This window comes from Chlorocebus sabaeus, chromosome 1 (assembly GCF_047675955.1).
Source record: "Chlorocebus sabaeus isolate Y175 chromosome 1, mChlSab1.0.hap1, whole genome shotgun sequence".
NCBI classification, from domain to species: domain Eukaryota; kingdom Metazoa; phylum Chordata; class Mammalia; order Primates; family Cercopithecidae; genus Chlorocebus; species Chlorocebus sabaeus.
Genome location: NC_132904.1, coordinates 43,969,955 through 43,994,682, shown reverse-complemented (window position 1 = coordinate 43,994,682; position 24,728 = coordinate 43,969,955). Strand labels below are relative to the sequence as shown.

The following is a 24,728-nucleotide window of genomic DNA, read 5'->3' as shown; positions in this document are numbered from 1 at the left end:
ACTGGCTTGGCTTCCTTGGCTTGGCCTCTTAGAAAAGAAGACAGGGATTTATTTTTTTAACTTTTTCTTTGAAATTAATTTTAGACTTAGAGGGAAGTTGCAAGAATGATACAGCAAGTCTTGTATATCTCTCACCCAGTTTCCTCTAATATATTAACATTTTACATAACCATGATAAAATTATGAAAATCAGGAAATTAATATTGCTGCAGGACTATTTTTTTTGAAACAGAGTCTCGTTCTGTCGCCCAGGCTAGAGTGCAGTAGTGCAATCACGGCTCACTGCAACCTCCGCCTCCTGGGTTCAAGCAATTCTCCTGCTTCAGCCTCTGAGTAGCTGAGATTATAGGCGCCCGCCACCGCGCCCAGCTAATTTTTGTATTTTTAGTAGAGACAAAGTTTCACTATCTTGGCCAGGCTGGTCTGGAACTCCTGACCTCATGATCCACCTGCCTCGGCCTCTCAAAGTGTTGGGATTACAGGCCTGAGCCACTGCGCCCAGCCTGCTGTAGGACTATTAATCAAATTCCACACCTTGTTTGAATTTTACCAGTTTTGTTTGTTTGTTTGTTTGTTTGTTTTGTAATGAATATAGGATTTTGTTTTTCTGTTTCAGGATCTTATCCAGCCCACATTTCATTTAGTTGCTATTTCTTCTTAATCTCAAAAATGTTACAGTTTGTCAGACTTTCCTGTCTTCATGACTTTGACACTTTTGAAGAGTATGGCCAGTTATTTTATAAAATGGCCCTTAGTTTGAATTTCTGACATTTTCTCCTGATTAACTTATTATTATTATTATTTTTGGCAAGGATACCATAGAAATGATGTTGTCTTTTCTGTGTGCATCATGTCAAAGGATTCCTTGTATTGCTATATCTTATTACTGGTGATGTTATCCTTGATTGCTTTTTTAAGGTGGAGTCTTCCAGGATTCTTCACTGTGAAGTTTTTATTTTTCATTTTGTAATTAAAGAAAGTGGTAATTTATAAAGGATTTTGGCTGGGCGCAGTGGCTCATGCCTGTAATCCCCCCACTTTGGGAGGCCGAGGTGGGTGGATCACGAGGTCAAGAGATCGATACCATCCTGGTGAACATGGTGAAACCTGTTCTCTACTAAAAATACAAAAATTAGCTGGGTATGGTGGCACATTCCTGTAATCCCAGCTACTTGGGAGGCTGAGGCAGGAGAATTGCTCGAACTTGGGAGGTGGAGGCTGTAGTGAGCCGAGACCCAGCCTGGTGACAGAGTGAGACTTCGTCTCAAAAAAAAAAAAAAAAGAAAAAGAAAAGTTTTTTTCCAGCCCTCAACTGAGAGAGTACTTTTGAATCACTGAAGTGAGAAGCTGTGTTCCTGTGGGTCTGTTTATGGAAGAAGGGGAGAAGATGGAGAGCAACACCTCAGTAATACCTGGTCTTATTTTTGCTCTCTCTTCTGTCCTCTGCCTCCTGGGTTCAAGCAATTCTCGTGCCTCAGCCTCCCAAGTAGCTGGGATTACAGGTGTGTGCCAACATACCTGGCTAATTTTTTGTATTTTTAGTAGAGACACAGTTTCACCATGTTGGCCAGGCTGGTCTTGAAGTCTTGACCTCAGGTGATCTGCTTGCCTCAGACTCCCAAAATGCTGGGATTACAGGCGTGAGCCACCACGCCCAGCTCCTGAAATAGCTTTTGTAGACTGTTGGTGTAATAAAAAGGGGAGAACTCTTTTCTTAAGAATGCATTTCCAAGGTAGGCAGGGATATATTTTATGTGATTTGTAAAATTCCTTGTGTGGAAAACAGTTACTCTATCACAAATCCGTCACTAATCTGCTCCTATGAGAACTTTTCCAGTCTCAGGATAAGCAAGAACTCACTACTGTGTGAATAGCATCCATTCATTTATGACAGATACATACATATGATCCAAGCACTTTCCACTAGGCCCCACCCCCCAACACCACCACACTGGGGATCAAATTTCAACATGAGTTTTGGTGGGGACAAACCATATCCAATCATATAGCAGTCACCTTTTTAGGGAACTTGACTTTTGAAGCTTTCTTAATGTTTGAGAGTCATTGGCAAACTCTCTCAGAGAAAGTTTGCATCACTGTTTCAAACTCCACGGACATGTGAGTAAGTCTCTGATATCTTCCTGCATTCTTATGTCCAAGATCTGAGAAGAATCCCTTCTCATATCTAGTAAATTTCATCTCCAGTTCAACCTGCACATCTTAACAATCGTACTCATTTCATAAGACTTTGCTGCTCATCGTGTGGCCTGCAGACCAGCAGCAAGAGCGTCACCTGGGGCTTACTAGAAATGCCATCTCTCAGACCCCAGCAGACCTTCTGAATCAGAGCCTGCATTTTGACAAGTTGACTCATGTGCACCCTCATGTTTGAGGAACACTTTTAAAGTGTTTACAGTGGCTGTGTCCCCTTGATACCTGAATGAACTGAGCTTATCAAAAATTTGATAAAGGCAGCTTCATGATGATGGTGGCCAGGAAGCTCCTGGGCATTCTGGAGATGAAGAACATAACAGGAATTATGGTAGCACAGGATAAGTTGATTAATTTTGAAGCCTGCTAGTTGTTTTGGAAGGTGGGGGGGACCCTGGGTATATTAGCTTCCTAGGGTTTTATTGACAGTGAGAGAAAGCACTATGACCCAGAGCCATCTCATCTACCTTTTTGAACTGCTGCAGATTGGGCTTAGGTGTTTCAAGTTTGCCCAAAATACATGATTCTAAAATCAATTTGCCTAATGGCCAGTCTACTTAATGGTGATTTCCCCTGATAGTACTACTAACATAAAAATTCATGTTTGTGAAATTTATAAGAATTCACATGTGATAGGAAAGTAAATTGGTTTTTGTCAAATTTGGTTTCAGATAAAGCTGCTTTAGGCAAATGTTCACTTACATATATTAGCTCTAGGCAAATAGATTTTATAGATGAATTCACCTGATCCAGGTGTCCTCTCCTGAGGAGGGAACAGGGAATTCAGGGTAGGGGGTGGGAATGTTTAGTCATTATTTCCACTAGCAGTGATACTGGGTATGGAGGAGGCTCCTGTAGTAGCAGGTAGGCTGGGTGGGAGCTTGCTACATTGGTCTTACTAATGGCCTCCTGAGAGATTTGCTGCATAGCCCTCACCTGTTTCAGTGTCTCACTGTGAATGACTGTTACCACTTAGGCCCATCTGGGCTCCATCTTCTAAGCTCATTCCTAAGCACTGTTCTTCTTAGTGACCATACACTTTTATGAGACTCTTCACAATGCTCATGTTTAGCCTGTGCTTTTCAGGCCGGGTGGCTTTATCCCAGTGTGACTTAAACTGATTCAGGTTTTGTCACAGAACCGTGTTCTTTTCTCTCACAGTGCTTATTCGTTTCCAATTTTACATTTATTAGTGTGATTATTTTGTTAACATCTGTCTCCCACTGGATTGTAAGCTCTGTGAACACACGGATCATATCTGTTTTTGTTCATCACTGTGTCTTTACAACCTAGCAAAGCACCTAGCAAGTTGTAGAGACTTAATATTTTTGAAATAAATGAATGAATACCTTAACGAACCTCTGGCTTTTATTAGCAGTAATAAATTACATATGGCACATCTCACAGATGATGGTGATACATCAAACTGCCTTGACATTGAAGTTGAGAATCACTGTAGAAAATAAAAGTTTCTTATCAAGGAGGCAATTCAGCAAAATTAACATTTAAATAATGACGACAATAATAATAGCTGACATTTATTGAGTTCTTATAGCGTGCCAGTTATGATAAGTACTTTACCATAAAATTTATCTCACTACATTTATTGAGAGCTCATGTCTTCCTAACAGAAACAGCCACTAGAACATGTTTCCTACGGCACCCAGTCTCATCCTCCAGTACTGTGGAGCCATCAGCACCAGGAACAGAGGAGGGTTCCATGTTGCTTCTGTTAAGGGTAGTTCATTTCCAGCTCATGGTGGCTGGCCTCATATCCAGCTGAACGCACTGCTCATGATGTCAGCCTTCCCGGTGACTCTTATGGGTAGTGGAAATTTCAGTTATAGGACAGGTTGGTCTGTGTTGATTCTCATAGTTCTTTCTTCCAAGAGGGCCTGACTTAGGCATCATTGTCCTAATTTTGTGTCTTTGGTCATCATTTAACTTCTCTCTGACTTGCTTTCTTCACTAGTTAAATGAAGATGATGATAGTACCTCCTTCTAGTGGGTTGTTCCAAGAATTTAGTGCAATATTGTATATAAAGTAATTACTAAGGTGGTATGTGGTAAGACTTGATAAATGTTAGCCATTATTATTATTATTATTTTATTATTATTTTTATTTAAATGGTGCTTTTACTGAATTACCTTCTTGATGAGTAACTTATTTTCTATAAGAGTGATTGTCAACTGCAATGTCATACCCTTTGTTGTATCACAATCAGCACTAAGGCATGCTACCTGTAATTTGTTACTATTACTAAAATCCAGATATTACTATATTTATTCATTTATTCCAAAAATATTTATTAAGTCACTACAGTATGCTAAGTGTTACGCTAGGCTCTGAAGACACCATGGTGAGAAAAACATATAGTCCATGTGTTCATAAAGCTTATCCAGTGGGAGACAGATGTTAACAAAATAATGAGAAAAATATGTAAGCACAAACAGATAGCTGTGAAGGAAAGGAGCATAGTCTCATTAAAAAAAAAACCCTAGGTGGTGGTAGGGAGTGCATGTCAATGGACTTCCTGGGGAGGTGACATTAAAAGTGAGAGCTGAATGAGTAGAAGTTAGCTAGGGAAAGAATGGGTTAAGAGCCTTCCAGGTAGTTGGAGCAAGTACATTGTAGTGGGAGGGATCATGGTATGTTTGAAGACTTGAAAGAACGTTGGTGTGTAGAGGGCAAGATAGAGAATGAGAAAGTTGACACTGGAAAGATAGGCAGGGGCTAGAGCATGTAGGTTCCTGAAGCCCATGCCTAAGACTTCTAGGCTTGAACTCAATAGGAATAAGAAGACATTGATGGATTTTAAAGTTGGAAGTGGGGGTGCTTGGAAGAAGTTGATAATATGATTGGATTTTTGTTTTAAAAACATAACTTTGGCTGTAGAATAGATTGGAATGGGCCAGGGTGGATTCAGTGAGACCTGATAGGAATCTATATAGTTGCTAGTAGTGGATGTTGGTGGATAAGATAAGGATGATAGCTGTGAAGGAGATTTGGAATGGATAAATATGGTAGATACTTTGGAACAGAAGTGACAGAATTTGCTGATGGTATGCACATCAGGTGCTGGGGAGAGAAAGGTGTCAAAGACAATGCTTAAGTTTTTAGCTTCTGTTCTGATATAGGATATAATGGATGAGGCCCAGGTTTTGGGGAAAGAATTAGGAGTTATGTCTTGCGAGTATTGAGTTTGGGGTATCCAGGGAGAGATGCTGAGTAGATAGTTGGTTATACAAGTATACAGTTCAGAAGACAGGTCTAGACTGGAGATATAAATTTGTGATTTATTTATGTAAAAAAGCACCCTCTTGGTTAACACGGTGAAACTCCGTCTCTACTAAAAATACAAAAAAATTAGCCCCATGTGGAGGCAGGCGCTTGTAGTCCCAGCTACTTGAGAGATTGAGGCAGGAGAATGGTGTGAACCTGGGAGGCAGAGCTTGCAGTGAGCCGAGATCATGCCACTGCACTCCAGCCTGGTGACAGAGTGAGACTCCGTCTCAAAAGAAAAAAAGCACCCTAACATGTTACTGTGGAGTCAGGGTACATAGAGTCACTGTTATGATGCACTTTCTGAGAGATGGAGAAAGGACTGGAGTTAGAGATAAGAAAACAAATTTTATATAACTGGTGACACCCGTGGGAGTGTTTGAACATTACCTGCATATCAGTCCTAACGTAAAATAGTTTGAGAACTACTAGGCTATAGGAAAAGGGCCAAAGGGCCAAATGTCGGTGGTTGGTTCTATGAATCTAGCTCCAACTTACCTTTCTGTTGCTTCACAACTCCTCTGATCTGTTTGTATACATCATCAGTGCTGTTCATACTTCTTTCTTTGTTGCCTAAGCATGCCAGACACATTTCTTCCTCCATGTTTTTACGTTTTCCCCACTCCTGAAGCACTTTTCTTACCCATTTCACTCCAGTCTAGATCTTCTTCTACATCTAGCTTCTTTTTGAAACGTTCTTACATCACCATTCAGGAGTGGATCTCCTCTCCTCGTTTTAAAGGTCAAGCTTGTATTGTTGTCTATCTTTCCATCATTTTTTATTTTATCGAGTGACATGTAAAATCTTTGACAAGAGGCATACATATCAAAGGTTTTTGTATTACCTTGCGCTTGTTACTTACTTATCTTTACACTTAGTGCCTTCTTTGCATATATGATTTTCAATCTTGCTTTCACAGTATGTAAGCCTGGCTTAGCCTTGAGAAAATGGCCCTTTACCTAGTTGTAATTTGGATTTGTGTTGTAGATAAGTGAGTGATTTTAATTTTGAGTGGGAGAATATATATCAAATTGAAAACAGTAAAAATAAAGAAAATGCTGTCTGCATAAGAAAGCTTTCTTATTACATCAATTGAAAAAAGTATAGAACAGTGAGAATACTATGCTACCATTTGTGTTAAAGAGGTAGGACAAAATAGTATATTTATACTTGCTTTCATAGCATAAGAAACCTTTGGAGAAAAGGTTCTTTTCTTCCTAACAAATGATGCTTGCACAATGGGACATTTGTGTTCAAAAGAATTAGCTGCATACTGACCCTATACCTTTTACAAAAATTAACTCAAAATAGATTATGTACTTTAATGCAAAACTATAAAACTATGTAAAATGCAAAACTATAAAACTCCTAAAAGAAAACATACCTTCGGTGATGAGCTTTTAGGTACAACAGGAATAGCATGATCCATAAAAGAAACAGTTGTTAAGTTAGATTTTTATTACAGCTACAGCCTTCTGCTCTACTAGAAAGATTAAGAGATTAAAAAAACAAGTTATAGGCTGGGCGCGGTGGCTTACATCTGTAATCCCAGCACTTTGGGAGGCCAAGGAGGGTGGATCACGAGGTCAGGAGATCAAGACCATCCTGGCTAACAGAGTGAAACCCCATCTCTGCTAAAAAAAAAAAAAAATTAGCCAGATGTGGTGGCAGGTGCCTGTAGTCCCAGCTACTCGGGAGGCTGAGGCAGGAGAATGGCGTGAACCCAGGAGGTGGGGCTTATACTGAGTGGAGATCACACTACTGCACTCCAGCCTGGGTGACAGAACAAGACTCTGTCTCAAAACAAACAAAAAAACCAAGTTATAGATTGGAAGAAAAATTTGAAAAACACACATTTGAGGAAGGATTTATATCCAACATATATAAAGAACACCTGAAACTCAACAGTAAGTAAACTCAACAATAAATAAACAACCCAGTTTTTTTAAATAGGCAAAATATCTGAATAGACATCTTACTAAAGAAGATATGTAAATGGGAAATAAGCGTATTACAATGCTGAATATCATTTATCATTAGGGAAATGCTAATTAAAACAATGAGATACCATTACACACCAATTAGAATGGGTAAAATCCAAAAAACCCCCAACATTGCTGGTGGGAATCAATAGCAACAGGAATCCTTGTTTATTGGTGGTCTGAGTGTAATGTAGTACGGCCACGTTGGAAGGCAGTTTGGCAGTTTCTTACAAGGCTAAACATAGTCTTATCACAAAATCCAGTAATTGCACTTCTAGGTATTTACCTATTGATTTGAAAACTTATTTCAAACCAATTGATTTGAAAACTTGTTTTCACAAAAAATCCTGCATACAAACAGGAAGTAACCAAGTCCCTCAATAAGTAAATGGATAAATGAACTGTGGTACATCTATATGATGTATTACTCAGCTATAAAAAAAATGCATGACTAAGCCATGCAAAGATATGGGTGAATCTTTTTTTTTTTTTTTTTAATGGTTGATCGTATTTGGATGAATCTTTAATGCATATTACTTAGCGTAAGAACCCAGTCTGAAAAGGCTGAATACTGTATTATTCCATTTATATGACATTCTGGAAAAAGCCACAAAAAAAAAAAAAAGATGAAAAAAAGGATAACAAACAGGTTAATGATTTCCAGGGCTTTGGGAGTTGGGGGAGAGTTAAATAGGTGAAGAACAGAGGAATTTTTTAGGTAGTGGAACTATTGGGTGTAATTCTGTAATGGTGGATACATGACACTATGCATATGTCAAAAGCCACAGAACCTTACAGCGCAGAGAATAAACCTCAATGCGTGCATATTTAAAAAAATCATTTAGGAAGTTAAGAGATCCCAGGATGGAATTCAGAATGTAATAGAATTATCTAACTGTATTACAAATGTATGAAATAACCTCAACAATGGGGATTGGGGAAATAGGAGCTGACTTCCGGAACTTTGGACATGAATGGAGAAGGTAGGACTAAAGGCCGAAGGAACTGTATATAGACCCTTCACTTGAGTTGATACAGTTGTTTACCTGCGGATATTGGTTAATGATATTAAAACCACTATACATGTATAGAGAAAGTGAATAATTAAGTTAATGGATGGTAGATCATGGGAGATTACAGATAAGCATGGGACAGAGACTAGAATTATCTATGTGATAACGGATTAGAGTTTAAGACATCAGTATGAATTCATGTTTAGCTTTAGATACAAATGGATACATATAGAAATATTTACAGATATGTGTGTATATACTGATTGTTATACACACACATATATTTCTTTGCTCTGTTGGCTGAGAGAGCTCAGATGCAACAATATCTCATAGCAATGAGCACACGTAGTGGCCAAATCTTGATTTCTAATACCATTCTCCAGTAAAAGGAACAAGACTTCCTTGGAGAGATGGTTGATTTTAGGATTGGATCAGGAAATATATAAGATGAGCCTTGAGCATCTTGTAGTACTAGAAAGTAAGGAAATGCTCAAAATAAAATAAAACAAAACAGGAAACATGATGGGAGTAAGTCAAAGGAACCAGCTGAAAAACGTCCAACAGCTAAAGCTGGAACAATTTGAGCAACAAGATAAACGGTGTTGGATTATAAACCAAAGTAAAAAGTGATAACCCGTGAGTCTACACTGATATAATAAGTGTTTGAATAAATAAATAAATGAGAATAGATAAATATCCCATGTAGTAAAATTCTAATAATTTATGTAAAATGAGTATTTTCATTTCAATAGTCCATCCTCAAGGAGGTGGAATATAACTCTCCACTCCTAAAGTGTGGGCTTCACAGAGTGTCTTCCTTCCAAAGTGGACAATATAGAACTGGGAAGGGAAAGAGTATTTTTATAATGGAGAAAACTGACAAACACTAAGCCAGGGAGATAAACCCTGACAGTAACATCAATAGTGATGTCATGTAGTAGAATGCATTCTTGATATGATGCTGTGAGATTTGCACATTACTTCTATGGTATTCCTCCCCAAAAGTCACAACCCTAGTATTAATTATGAGAAAAATTAGACAAATCCCAATTGTCAGATATTTTACCAAATACCTGGCCAGTACTCCTCCAAACTGTCAAGGTCATAAAAAAAACAAGACAAGTCTGAACTGGCACAGCTCTAAAGGAGCCTGAGGAGGCATGACAAACAAATGTATTGTAGCATCCTAGATAAGAATGTGGAATGTAAAAAGGGTATTAGGTAAAAACTAAGAAAATCTAAATAAAAGATAGACTTGGTTAATAAACTATTAGTATTGGTTCATTAATAGGGCACACTGGGTGTGGGATATGTGGAAACTCTATTTTTGTAACTTTCTGCAAATATAAAACTATTCTAAAAGAGCTTACCATAAAAAACTTTGTACGAATACATGGGACACCAACACTAGTTGCCTATAAGGGTTGTTGGATACTGGGAAGACTGGGTACAGGATGGGAGGGAAATTTTCCACTGAGTACCTTTATAGATACATCAGTTTACTTCTGAACAATAGAAATAAAAGAATTTAGAAAACTGAAGATTATATTTCTTGTTTGGGAACAATAATATTTCTTTTTTAGGCATTTTAGATAAAATTTAGAAAGAAGTATAGAAAGTGCTACATATGTTTTGGTCATGAGTACGATTACCATTACCACTACAACTACAACCACCATGATGTATTTAGTGCCTATTTCCTAAATCTTGATATTCATAAACATCTTAATTTTGAGTTCCTGGAGATCCAAAGTTATACCTTAGTCTTAAGATGCAGTTGTGCAATTCCAAGCTTAGTGCCTTCGGCTTGGTTGCTTAATGAATGTTTTTATTTTACTTTATTTGCAGTCCTTGACAATCAAAACCAAATGATTCCTCGCCCCTTGTCCTGCCCTGCTAAATTAGCTGATTTTCTTTTAAAGTGTATTCTGTCACTAATTTTATTTTTCTATCTTAACTTGCCTGAAGTTTCATGTATTTTTCCTGGTTCTCTAGGGAAGTTAGAAGCCAGCCTTTACTTTATTAAATACAACATGGCTAATACCATGTGGATTTTTAAAGAGTATAATAGAAGAGTTTTGAATGGGCATAAAGAGCCAGAGTTTTACATTTCATTTAACAGTGAGTGTTTTATTTTCAGTAACAAAGGCAGTTGGTAATTGCTGTCGCGATTAATCTCTTGCTATATGTTTGCTAAGAAGATTGAGTACAGAACTAATATGTAACCTTACAACTACAAGTAAAATCACCAGGTCTAGTCTAAACAAGAGGAAGGGGAAGGTAGAAAAACACTTCTTTCTGAGAAAAGGCAGAATGCGTATGCTTTCAGCAGCATCGCACCTTTGTAAGGCTGTTTATTTTCATGTATGTAGAAAGATGAAGGGAAATCATAATCAATATTGGATACTAGGCAGTTTGTAAGACAATTTACAAATGTATGTCATTTTATTCTCAAAACAAATCTGTGAAGTAGATGTTTATTTTCAACTAGATGAAGAAAAGAAGGTTTAGGGAAATGGTGTGTCCTGCCCACATTCACACATGGATTGAATGGCAGAGGGGAGGGATTGATCGCAAGATGTCTGGGTTCTGAAGCCTCTTTATACCTGGCTTATTTTTTTCTGGTATATATTTTTTCCATATTGCTCTGAATGAAGGAAACAGAGGTTGAGAGTACCAGAAGTTTGTCTAGGAAAATCAAGACTTTCCCTTAGTTTAGTCAGATAGCTCTGTAGCCTTAAAGGGCACATGGACCTGAAACCCAAAGATACCTGATTTGTGAAAGAACCAACAACGGGGCCACTTCCATTAGTGTAAACAAGAAGCTTGAGGCCAAAATATTTGGGTTTGATACAAGATAAATAACAGATGAATGAGAAAGATATCAAAGTAGTCCTAAGGTATTTATTTCTTTAAGTAGCCTCTGAAAACTGTGTATTTTAAAATATATAATGGTTTATTTATATTAAATTGCATTTTTGGTAGAATTCTATTTTTATAAGTTAAAAGAAAATGCATAGTTATATATCTGTGGTGCTATTTATAAGCAGAAAATCAACATTTTGAGATTTGGTTATCTGGCCAATGACCCAGGCATTTAATAGAAACATACTTAAGTTATAGTTTTAATTTTTTAAAGATATAATAAAAATCTGTATACCTGAAGTTAGAGTGTTCCAGTTTCTATTGATGTATAAAAAAAAACTACCCCAAAACTTGCTCACAGTTTCTGTGGATCAGGAATTTGGACAGAGCCCAGAAAGGATGACTTATCTCTATTCTACCACTTTTATGGCTTCAGTGAGAAGAGTAGACAGCTGGGCAGGCCATCTGGAGGTGTTTTCACTTACAAAGCTGGTGTGCAAATCAAAACCACAATGAGATACCATCTCACACCAGTTAGAATGGCAATCATTAAAAAGTCAGGAAACAATAGGTGCTGGAGAGGATGTGGAGAAATAGGAACACTTTTACACTGTTGGTGGGATTGTAAACTAGTTCAACCACTATGGAAAATAGTATGGCGATTCCTCAAGGATCTAGAACTAGAAGTACCATATGACCCAGCCATCCCATTACTGGGTATATACCCAAAGGATTATAAATCATGCTGCTATAAAGACACATGCACACGTAGACACCTGCTGCCATTTCTTTTTACTTATAGACAGCAATGACTTGTGCCCATTGTTACTTTTCAGCTTTTTTTCTTTTTGCCTTTCTTTGGTTTCATGTTTCTGTATCTCTCTCTACTGAGTCAAGGTAGACTAGTAATCTCTAAATTTCACTGGTTATTATCAGTAAAAGTTTATTTTTGTTTACTTCCCAGTTCAGTGTTAATCTGTGTGAGGAAAGGTATCTGTGCTCCATGAAGTCATTTATAGACCCAAACTTTCTCCACCATATGGTGCCACCACCCAATAAGGCCTCAGAATTCTCCACTGGACCTCTGCAACTGGCATGGATAAAGCACATCCTCTGTTAACTGTTTTGGCCTGGACATAATACACAGCACCTCTGCTCATGGTGTTTTTTTTGGTGACAACTACTCATGTGGTCCCTTCTAGATTAAAGGGAACTGGAGAATATACTTTAGTATGTGCCCAGTGCCCAGGGAGAAGGCGGGGTGTAGATATTAGCTACATCTGCTACACTTACCTCTCATTCTTCTCTCCTCCAGGCTGATAAGGAGTCTGGAGCCTGAATGTGGACATAATATCAAGAATAGAATGAAACTAATTGACCAACCAATCAGATGCAAATTAGCATAAGAATTCTAGGAGTTTAGACCTGAACTGGACTTTAAAAATTATTTAGTTCAATAGTTTAAAACTATTTCTTTTAAGAATAGTTTTTTAAAAGAGTAGTTTAAAACTATTCTTTTATCCAAATGAAATCTTACAGGAAACTCCAATTTATGTAATAGATGACAGTGAAGTTGCTCTGGTTAAAAAAGGTAATGGGCCTTGTCTTTTCCCTCTGCCATGGACTCTAAGAGCCTTTTGAGGAATCCTAGGGCTTTGTGGATCAGATATAATTACTTTATTTAAGACACATTAAAAATCCAAGGCATAGAGGGACAGTGATACGATATCATTTTTGGCAGTGATATGCCAAAAATCACATGGTTTGTCTGGCAGGTTTAAGGTTGCAACTCAAGCTTCAGTAGTCTCACTACTACTTCATTAAAAATGGTGGTACTGCCTCTTTTTCAAGACACATAGCCATTGAGACCCCTGGTCTAAGGTGTGGCACAGTATACCTGCCTTGTATTGTTAGCTTAATCTTTTTGTCAGCCAAACAGTGGATTTAGGACCAGGAAAGATACAGGAACTTCAACATGGGCTGGGCGCGGTGGCTCACGCCTCTAATCCCAGCAGTTTGGGAGGCTGAGGTGAGTAGATCACTTGAGGTCAGGAGTTCGAGACCAGCCTGGCCAACATGGTGAAACCCCGTCTCTACTAAAAATACAAAAATTAACCAGGCATGGTGGTGGGGCGCCTGTAATCCCAGCTACTCAGGAGGCTGAGCCAGAAGAATGGCTTGAACATGGGAGGTGGAGGTTGTAACGAGCCAAGATCGTGCCACTATACTCCAGCCTGGGCAACAGAGTGAGACTCTGTTTCAAAAAAAAAAAGGAGCTTCAACATGAACAACTGTAGCATTTCTTTCCAGAGTGATGAGATTAGCATAAAGAATGAGGGCTGGCCCCTGGGTCTGCAATAGTATGACTTGGCAGCATACCTTGACTGAGGGCATCATGAGAACCATGGATGGAGGCTGCCTGAGTTCACTGGAACTGTTTTGTCCTCTGACGCTGATGTGATCATGCCACTGAACCCAGTGAGGAGCACAGTGTGGTGGAATTAAGCACACCTGGATTTGAATCGTGGGCGTGATATGGCTGCAGGCAAGGCAGTTTATCATTTTGGATCTCACACTTCACACTTACGAATATAACAAGAAATATCGTTTAAGATTGTTGGCAGAATTACAGATAATATATTTTAAAAACCTGACACAGTAGAAAGTAATGGGGTGTTGCCACCACACTTTGGTGTCTACCAGACTCAGGTTCAAGTCATGGCTCTGCCTCCTATAGTGGTTTGAGCTTTATATCTTTAATTTCATAGCTGTAAAATGAGGTAGTGGTTAAAATATGGACTTGAGTTGCAGCATAAAGCATGAAGCCTGGAACTAGACTGCTTTTGTTTAAATCTTGGATCTGTTCTTATCTACGCGTATAAACTTGGGCAAGTTATTTAATCTTTCTGTACTTTGGTTTCATCTTTTACAAAATAGGGATGATAATAGTTGGTAATTTTTAACGTTGTTATGAGGATTACTTGAGTAAATATTTGCAGACCAGTGCCTGGCCCATAGTCAGTACTATAGAAATATTTGTTAAAACAAGTAAAATATTTTACAGGTTTGTGGTAGGAATGATTTTGATATGAAATATACAGATCTAAAGGCAGTTCTCCTAGTAATGATTAATACTCAGTAAGTATTAGCTATTATTACATAAATAATGTTAGCTATATTGTTTTTGTTATCATTGTTATTATTATTGCCCATTAAAATAGAGTTACCCTTTATTGAGGTCCTACAAAATTGTAGGTACTATGCTGGGAAACTTATTTTTTTCATCATCTTTAGGATTTTCCAGGATTTGGGGAAATGATCTACCCAGGTACTCTCTCTATATATGTGGTGGCTTTTTCCTTTTATAGAAAGTAGCTGGACGCCTACCTGGGTTTCTCTCTATCTGGAGGGTTCTGCTAGGGGTACACACTGGGAAAGGGTGTCGTCTTGTTTCCCAAATCCATTTTGCTTTGACGTCCCCACCCAGACTCCTAGGAAGCAATGGTTTCTTCTGGGCCACAGAAGAATCGTTGTTGGAATGTAAGCAGGTACTGCACTAACTCTGGAGCTCTTTGGGGTGTGATATATTTCTCTAAATAGCTAGTATATATCCTTGTAGAATAACTGGAAAAGAGACCTTTTCTAAGAAATGTTTTACCTTTACTTGTGAATTAGTGCTGGATACCATCTAAAATTAACTTTTACTGTTTTCACTCTTGTACACAGAAGCCACATAATTCATCCAGCAATAATCACTTTAACATTTTGAATATATCTAGCCCTTCTATTATATATATAAAAATATATATTTTATATATTATATAAACATAAAATTTTATAAATATATAAATATAAAATTATATTATATATTATATTTTAATATTATATATGTGTGTAATCTCAAAATAGGATACCTTTGGTATCAATTTTGGAGAAAATGATAAAAATTTTAATAAAAATAACTTGATTGATCTTTATCTATATTTTTAGAATTATTGCTCCTGAATTTCTTTCCAGTCTACTAAGGAATTCAGATAGTCTTATGAAAATTGACTTCAGTTCCTGGTAATACTGATTATACCTGATACCCAAGGGTGGACCTTTGGGGAATTATGCATGTTGATTCTGGGTAGGGTCTACCTTGCACCTAAGTAAACACCTGGGCTTAAAAAATTCAGCTAAGTAAATACAGGTTGGAAAAGATTTGCCTTCATAACATTTTGTGTGAAAGATCTTGGGGTGTTAGTTGATGGGAAAGTCAGTATAGGCATAGTTGTGCACAGCTCAGAGCAAAGGAGGTGATAGTGTCACTGTACTTTGCATTAGACCACATCTGTACAATGCGTTTATTCCTGGATGCTGTATTTATGTGAAAAATTGGTTCATTTGACCATGCCTAGAGCATGGTGGCCAACATGGGGAAGGCTGGAGAAAGGAAGAAGGCAGAAACCTTGTCCAGGAGGGGTTCATAGTTTAGATGGAGATGGGAGTATAAAGGAAGGTACCAGGGATGCTTGGCTTGAAAAAGAAAAAAGAAGAGGGAATATCACTGCTGTTTTCAAATATTTGCAGGATGAGCCGACTTTTCTGGGAGTGAAGGCAGTTTGTTGGAACAACACACTTGGCTGAGGTCCAAGGCTAAGGGCTTGCAAAATCTTTCGCTTACAAAATCTGACTTATAGTTTTATCGTTTATACAGCTGCCCTCCCCATAGACTCTTGAAAAAACCCCAATACACCTGAGTCCTGAAGCATGAGGACTGCTGAGGGGTAGATTGCTCACTAGATACCAGCCTACTATCACTTCCAGTGTCCTCCTTCTACCTGGCAGCACCACATGGCTCCTATTCACTTGCTGGTAGCATCAAACTTCTGCTCCCCTCATCATGACCAGCTGGCCAGGAAGTAAGGCAACACCTGGCATACTACTATAGTGCTTCTTAAACATAGATGTAAACGTAGAACATTAATCATCTGGGAGTTTTGTTGAAACGCAGATTCTGCTGCAGTAGACCTTGGGTTATCCCAATAATCTGAAATTCCACAAGTGATGCTGCTATTGGTGGTCTGTAGACCACACTGAGTCACAAGGTTCTACTACAAAACATGAGTCTTCCCTCCAGGCTACAGCCAAATCCCATCAGGCCAAATGACTTTCTGCTCAGAGTTGCCGCACATCTTTATTTGTAGAGCATTACTGCCTGGAAATGTTGACTTATTTTCCTCCCAGCCCTCATGAAAGAATTTTATCCAGATGTCGCTTAGCCATCCAGTGTTTTTATTGTCCCTAAGGCTGCTTCAGCAATTATCTGACATGTTTTTTCAAAAATATATCATCTTGATTTTCATCCAAGTTGCATGAGATGCAGCACTTTTTGAATATGTGCAGGATGTGGCCAGAAACTTTAGTCTGAAATACAAGTATCATTTGCCTGACACTGGGACAGACTTCTCTTCTCATAGCTATATATTTGTGATTACTCCAAAGTAATCACTGACTCCAGTGCTTTATAAAGTGATCTTTAAGAGATCTGTTTATAATACATTGAATACTTGCTCAATGAGGCCACGACCCTGAGAATAATGATGAAATCTGGTTAAATGTATTTGCCTCCCTGTTTAATGATTCCATCAGATGACTTCTGTATTTCTAATCGTCATTGATTGAAGCCCTTTCAAGGTCTCATGTCCCTTCCCCCCGTAGTTGCTTATTGGTCAAAGTAAAGTAATTGAGAGATTTCTCATGATGTGTGAATCCTGGTAAGATCTCAAATATAAGCTTATGGTGCATTTCTATACAGGTGCTAAATAGTCTTGGGCAAGATACTTAATATCTTTGATCACCTATAAAATAGGGATAATGAAATCTACCTTAAAGAAATTAAAAAGATGATGTCTATGAAAGCACTTGCCATATTCCTGGCACATGGCAATCATTCATTAAATGACTTTTTTTACCTCCTCATTTGTTCCTTTTAGGCCATTTTCCACCTTTTTTTGGGGGGAGAGGGACATATTTTACTTCCTTCTTCACTAGTCACAAAGCACCTTCAGAAGTGGGATATGTATTTTAAACCCCTTCTTAGTTTTTCATTATGTGTTCAGTAAAGACATGTTGAATGAATTAATGAATGGCCAATACTCTATAACATCTTCTTGACCTCTAAGTTCTCTGATTGTTTGATTCTTCAGTGTTCTAACAACTTAAGAAGAAATTGGAGAATTCCCTTAAAATAAATGACTTGTTAAAGCACTTCCTTTTGTGCAGTGTTATAAAGTATGTATTACATAAATTATTACTAATAAGTGTGAACCTGGGCCTAGAAGCTGGCTGCTATGGTATAAATAACCTCTTTTAGTTTATGACCTTGGGCATGATTCTTTGTACTGGTGCAAATGAGGTGAGTCAGAGGCTGGTCTTGACTCTCTGCTTGCCCTTCACTGTTTACTTTGGACAGATCTGTGAAAGATGAGCAAGACATATGTATTTGTTCTTTGGCATGACTTTTGGGATTCACTCACAATAGAGGCTGAGTTTCATGATAGATTCATTTTAGTCCTCATAGAAAATGCATTTTGTCTTTTAGATTAAATACAGTTTGGCTCGTGGGGTTAGCCAGCTTAATGGATTAGAATAGAAGCAGCAGGCCCTTCCAAATCTAGGGATTAAGCCTAGTTACCTGTCTAGGCAAATCGCTCTGGATTTGCCTGTATGAATGAGTTGTTGGAGTTAGTGCCTGGAGAGGCTATCCTCACCACTTTGTCATCATGCCTCTGGGATGGGCAACAAACTGGTAGAAAGTGCACACACTGTCAAATTTAGATCTAAGTTTAAATCTGGTTTGGGTATGTTTAATCCTTAATCTCAGTTTTAAAGTTTTTTAAAAAGAGATAATACCAGTCTCATGGGTTTTTTGAGTGATAAATTAGTATATGTGAAATACCTACTGCAAGCCTTGGCAGTGAGATCAGGCCCAATGTTGATGACAATGACACATTTCAGAAGAGAGGCATAGGAAACAAAATAGTTCTGGCACCTGTGAAAGTACCAGCCCTGTTGTGTGCCTGAGGAGTGTCCCAAAGTTGCTTGTAGTATTTTATGACTGAAGTGCAGACCACGGTGGTAAGGCTAAGAATTTCTTATGGGTCTGAAAAACAGGATCATAATCTTGGAAAAGAAAAAACTTAATTGCATATTTCATTCTCTGATAATTTGAAATACTGATTCTTTTGTGTCTAGCTTCAACCTTTTCTCCCCTGCTTATTATCTAGGAATTGTTATTCAATTATATCTTTTTGTTTAGGGAGAAGAAAAAAGACTAATCTTTTCATTCTGACAATGTATTTCAATCCCTGTGTCCAACATGACTTCTATTTCCCTTTAATTCTTGAAAAAGTAAAGATAATTGTTCTAAAAATAACCATCAATAGATCAATTCCACATGAATGGCCTTTTTTAGACATTCATGAAGGGTTCTGATTTGTACTTTGAAGTATTTAAGAAACACTGCACTGAGTTTTGCTAATTAGCTGTGGGTTGTTACCTCACAGTGGATCAATTGATCTCTGTTTCAGAGGCTTAAGATGTTGCCATGAGGGTTCTCAGACAATAGATTCATTGGGTGTCATACAGTGCATTGATTTCAGGTCTTAGCTCTTTGTGTCATGTTTAGCTAATTTTAGATTGTGAGAGACCCGGTAGTAAGGGGTTGAGGGATTGATGATGGCTGTGATATCCAGAACTAAAATAAAACAAATGTTTGTTCCTTTACATACAGCTATTTTGAACTGGAGAGCAGCGGCCTGAGGGATGAGATTCGGTATCACTACATACACAATGGGAAGCCAAGGACAGAGGCACTTCCTTACCGGATGGCAGATGGACGATGGCACAAGGTTGCCCTGTCAGTTAGTGCCTCTCATCTCTTGCTCCACGTCGACTGTAACAGGTATTTCTTTGTCTTTGAGCGTTGCTGATTCTGCCCTTGAAATCAAGCAATGGAAAAGGGAAAAAAATATCAGATTCCTTCATGACTTGCCAGGAAACAAACACCAAGGGACCCTAATTGTAATTTAACCTACCAAATGGGACATTAGGCATGCTGAAATGACCAACTGTAATATGATAAGAAAACAGTTCATTAAGATGAAACTGTATCCCGTGATTAGGAGCAAATGTACAAAAGGTTGATTGCAGATTGGGGAATAGTAAGTGCACCTCAGTGTGCTCCAGGCACTGGCTGGAATTCCATGGAGCTGTGATCACAGTTAACATTGATATATTGTTGTTGAGTTCATTCCACTTGGAAGCGAATAAGCTCGTCTACCTTAGAATGAATCTGAGAAGCCTGTGCTACTGAAGCAGCTAATTCTATTTCACTTCATCAAGCTCACCTTTGCTTAAATATCTTTTCCAAATGGAGGCTTCTTAAAGAGGCTGTTGTATGAGCCTTTTGGAATTGATGCCGTGTATTTTCTCCAGAGGAATAAGCCTTCCAGCTTGTCAGGGGATGGTGGGACTATTTGTGAGGTCTGGGGGGTTTTACAGGAGGTTTTGGGTTGGGTGGGATGGAAATGTTGTCTCCCTTGTCTGTCACTGGAGCCAGGCTTAATGAAAGTTTAAGAACGAGGGAGACCATTGGCTTCTATTGTATCATTTATGGCTGGACAGCTGGATAATGGTGTTCAAGGGGAAAGTTTTTATCTCTCCAGAACCCACTGAAAATCCTGATGGATAGTGACCCGAGTCCAATTACAGAGATTTTTTTTGCATTCTGAGCAGTGCCCATGCACTGTTGATTCTCATTAATGATGCCATCAAAGTTAAAACGACTTTTCAGCCACACAAGGCTTGCTCCCTTGAACCCAGGATAAAGAACAGGCATATTGGGGATAGCCTGCCTTCCGAAAACCATCGAGAGGAGAGATATTCCAAGGTCAGTCAGCTTTAGACCACATTTCTCATGAGGAGATGCTTGAATGTGCCTGCCACTCTGACTCTGCAGTTTCTTTTAGAAGAATTGGAAGGGCAGGGAACTGGTGTCAGGCTCAAGGGAAGGTTTGCCATCTTGAGGTGAGTCTTGGTCCATTTTGATGTGACCTATTTAAGGTGCTTTTTAGACTTCTGAAGAATTGTGGTTTCCACCAGATATAGTAAGTATGTCTGGACAGAGTTTCCATAGAAACCACTAGCTCCTTTGTACCCTGCAGACCGGGGCTGGGCAGCCTGGATAAAGCCAATGCTTAGCTGCTATATCCATTTTCACTTTCAGGAGCTCATTGCCCCCTTCAACTCTCTAGAATTAAAGTGGCCTGTCAGGCAGCACTCCTATGACCCACTGTGACCTACCACCCACATGCTGTCCAAATGGGATTGTAGAGGAAGAGCCCTGCTTATCCTTCTGAGCCACAGGACAGAAAGAGGTCATAAAACCCTAGTTTAGTAATTTCCAACTTCAGAGTCCTGGAGATACTGCTGCTTTCTTGCAATGCTATTTTTTGTTTCTTCCTTCCAAAAGTTGTACTCTGTTTCCTGACATTCTTCTCTCAAGAAAAGTTCTTAGGTGGTGGTTGACCTTTAGTGCTCAGTCCACATTGGTGGTGGTGGTTGTTATTTACTCTGCATATCAATGGCACCTCTTTGACCCTGCCTTCAAACTTCCATATGCTGCATGTCCTTCATGGCAACCATGACCTCTCTACCAGGAGAGTGAGAAGAGGATGGGAGATCTGTAGTTCACAGTATTCTTTAGAGTCATTCCCATTTATAAAGAATTGACTGAGGGTATTCCAAATATTCTTTCTGTTTTCTTAATATTTTTCATACTTTGGCTTGTGGCATAACATGTCCCTCATGTAAGATCTTGGAGGGAAAGTTTATGAAGTTGCTGCTAGTTAATGATTCGTAGAATCTAAACACAAATACATTTTTCAGGTAGGTCAGAGAAAAAATGGCCCCAGAAGACTGGGTAATAAGAAAAGTAAATTTTGATTTTCATGTCAGAAAAGTCTAGAAACATGATTCCAAAATCTGTACCTAAGAATTACCTGGGGAACATATTAAAAAAAATGGATAACCAGGCTTTGCCTCTGGCCTACTGCGTTAGATTCCCTGAGGGTGGAACCTGAGAAGCAATATTTTTAACAAGCCCTCCAATAGGTTCCATGTGGGCAGTCTACCCTTGGTGCATGGACTGGCATTTCAAAACCACTGGTTTAGAAAGAGGGGAAGGAATTTGGTGGAGAGGCTGAGCTACAACAAATAAATGAAGTCTTGGAAGACCAGTTACCTGAAGGAGGGTAAGAAGGAGAAAAGGTTTAAGGAGAGGGTAGTGTGTAATGCAGGACACAAACCTTACCTTCTTCACAAGTTTCTTCCCAGCCTGAACTTGCTGACTTTAGAGTAGCGGAAGCTCTGTCCCATATATCAAGATGCCTTTTCTATCACTTTTAGTCTCAGTCACCCTCACAGAGAGTGAATTTCAGCTATCCATTTCATACTACCTTGTGATTCTTATTTTTTGATCCCTGTTATCTATCCTTAGAGTTTTTCTCAGCCTCCTCACCCAGTAGTGTTCTGCTAATTAGAGCATGAAAGGAGATGATGTTAGATAACATTTGAATGTTGACTGTGCTAGGCACAGTGCTGTGTACTTTACATAGATTAACTTATTCCATACTCATTTTGTTAGTTTTTCCTCTTTTTAAGATGAGGAAACTGAGGTTATATATTTGTCTGTAATCCTGCTACTAATAAATGGCAGCACCAGGATTTGAACCCAAGTTTGACCTATGAGTGTCTGCATCTAGCTACTACTAAGCTATTTAGCTCAGTAATGGGGACCATTGACACTTTATTTGGTACATGAGGGAAGGCCAAGATTCAAGGTGGGCAGTTTGTTCCTTTCTAGTATTTCCCCGCCACATGTCTTATATTGCTAATCCTGGGAGCTGCTTGGAAAGATGTGGAATCTGACTGATGGAACCCTTTGCACTGGTGCTGGAGAAGGGATATACATTTATTAAGCCTCTACTATAGGCCAGGTAATGTGCTAGGAATAGTATTCCTTGGGATATGGGGACAGTTTTACTAGACCCATTTTGCAGATTTGGAAGTAGAAAAGGTCAAGATAAATAACTAGGTGTGACTCATATAATATAATAAGCATATAACCAAAACTCTGAGTCTGAAGCTACCTCCAAAACCTTAGTCTAACCCACCCTCCAGGTCACTTCCATAGTGTGCTAATGACACGTACTGCCAAAGACAAGGTCACAACCACACCAGGGAGTTTTTCCAAGGGAGAGATACTACAGAAGGTTCAGGGACCATGAAAACATCTAAAATCAAGAAGAGAAGATTTCCTAGATAATTCCATTGCTCTGAGGAATACTAATGTGGCAGGATTTTGCACATTATTTTTTTAGGTCAGAATTGAGAAACAGAACTTTTTCAGACCTAATTGCACAAATTGTCACAAGAAAAGCTACTGCTATTTTAGTTGGTAGTTCAACACTTTCTGCTTGCTACCGAGACACTTTTCTCCTTGCTTCAGCTGTTTAGCTGGGCCTAGTTAGAAGTTCCTGATGTGTGGATAGCAGATTACCTCAAGCTAGAAAAATAAAAGGAACCATTCAGTTGGGTGGGCAGACTGATTATCTCCATTGCTTTGGGTTTTTCTCCAGCTGCCTTTTATATTAAGAGTTGCCAACGAAGCCTAGAATGAAACCTGAACGAACCTTCCTTGGATTCACCCTCTCCCTTCTCAGCTCACTTTACAGCCTGTCTCTATTACTCAAAGGACAGAATCCACCAACATCTGGGATTCGGTGCATAAGCAACTTTTCCCTTTCAGAACAAAATGAATTTTATTTCCTTCTCTTTATTTGTAACTTTTAATTTTCATTCAGCCCATCAGATTAATTTATTGGGCACACTATCTCTGCCAGGCTGTGCAGGATACAAGGAAATAAGAGTCCTTGCCATCAGGAAGTTCTTGGCTTATTCATTTAGTCATTTAAAATTCGTTCTAAAACCACCAGAGCCCCTCACAGTGATTGGGCCTAATCCCTTGGTATCAGAGGAAGCCTGGATGCAAACAACAGCCCTGTAAGCAGGCTGATTTGATAGCTCTCAATGGCAGCTGAACAGTGGAAAGAAATGGAAACAGTGACTCCCAGGATCTTGGTCTTGAAGTGACAGTGGAGCTGAGCTCCTCAGCAGCTAAGAGATGGATGGCTTTTAGTTCACCCGGCCTTTGACCAGCACGTTTTGTGATACGCAGGCATCCCTACCCTGTGTTAACCTCCTCATTCCTCATCGCTGGAAAAATTCAGCTCTTAAGTGTAGTCTGTCACATTTCAACTTAGCTCTGAACTCTCATCTTATTTTTTCAGACTTGTTCAAATGTGTATGGCACATATACACACATCTGCAGCCCGATTTTCACCTTGACAGGGAGTTAACAAGTGATTATAGTCTAGACTAGACTAAACATATTTAGCTTTTCCTTTTAACATGTGCTATTTATTATCCACAGAGCACATCCAATTTTTGCATACAACTGACCTTGAAAAGCATGCAGAATCCAAAACTAAACTTGCTACAAATCACTGAATGAGTCAGTAATTCAAGGTTTCTATCTGAAATTTCTGAGTAATTTCAGGTTGTGAATATCTGTTTATATGTGTAGACTTTTCATAATGAAATCTGTTGATATGGCATCTTCCTTCCAGAGAGCTCTGCAACTACTTACCAACATGTTATTTAACCTCGTATTTTTTGAGGTGGTTAAATCACAAGTCTAATGCATGATATTGGTTTTATACAAGCATTTCTGCTATAGAATGCAGAGGGAAATTAAGAGATGACTATCAGAGGTCTCAGCTTTCAAGAGAGCCAGGCTGAGACTCTCAATCTCCTGGTTCTCCAACTGATAGGCTCTTCACTTCATAAACAGAAATACAAGAGCACAACTCATTATCAAAATTAATTAAAATAAAATTGGAAGCTACCATATGCCTCATGTCAAACTAACAAAGGAGCTTCAGATCCTCTATCTAGGAAGAGATGGCAAGGAAGCTGGGAAGATAGGACATACTCATGTGCAAGTTTAAATAACAGTACAAGGCAAGAGAACAAGCGATGTGGTAAAGCAGTCAGTATATGACGTATTGCTGGATTCCTGGTATAGACAATCAGGCCTGGGCGGTCACAGTAGGGGAAGCTCCTGGGGGACTTGGAGTAACCTCTCAATTTCTTACCAGCCTAGGTGAAAATGCATGACAATCTCTACAGCTTTATGGTTTCACCATTATGTGATCTGATTCTGTACCAGTCACACGAGTCAGGCTTAGAACAAGGTTTGTCTCACT

General features: G+C 38.8%; 1 protein-coding gene across 2 annotated transcripts in view; it reads left to right on the top strand.

Annotated features, from left to right (window-relative positions):
• Window positions 1–24,728, top strand: part of NELL1 (neural EGFL like 1) — a 936,950-nt gene that overhangs the window by 170,719 nt on the left and 741,503 nt on the right. For both annotated transcript variants that reach the window (XM_008004248.3, XM_008004241.3), the window contains exon 4: window positions 19,133–19,303. In XM_008004248.3, coding sequence (XP_008002439.3) covers window positions 19,133–19,303 — 171 coding nt within the window. The remainder of the gene's footprint in view (window positions 1–19,132; window positions 19,304–24,728) is intronic.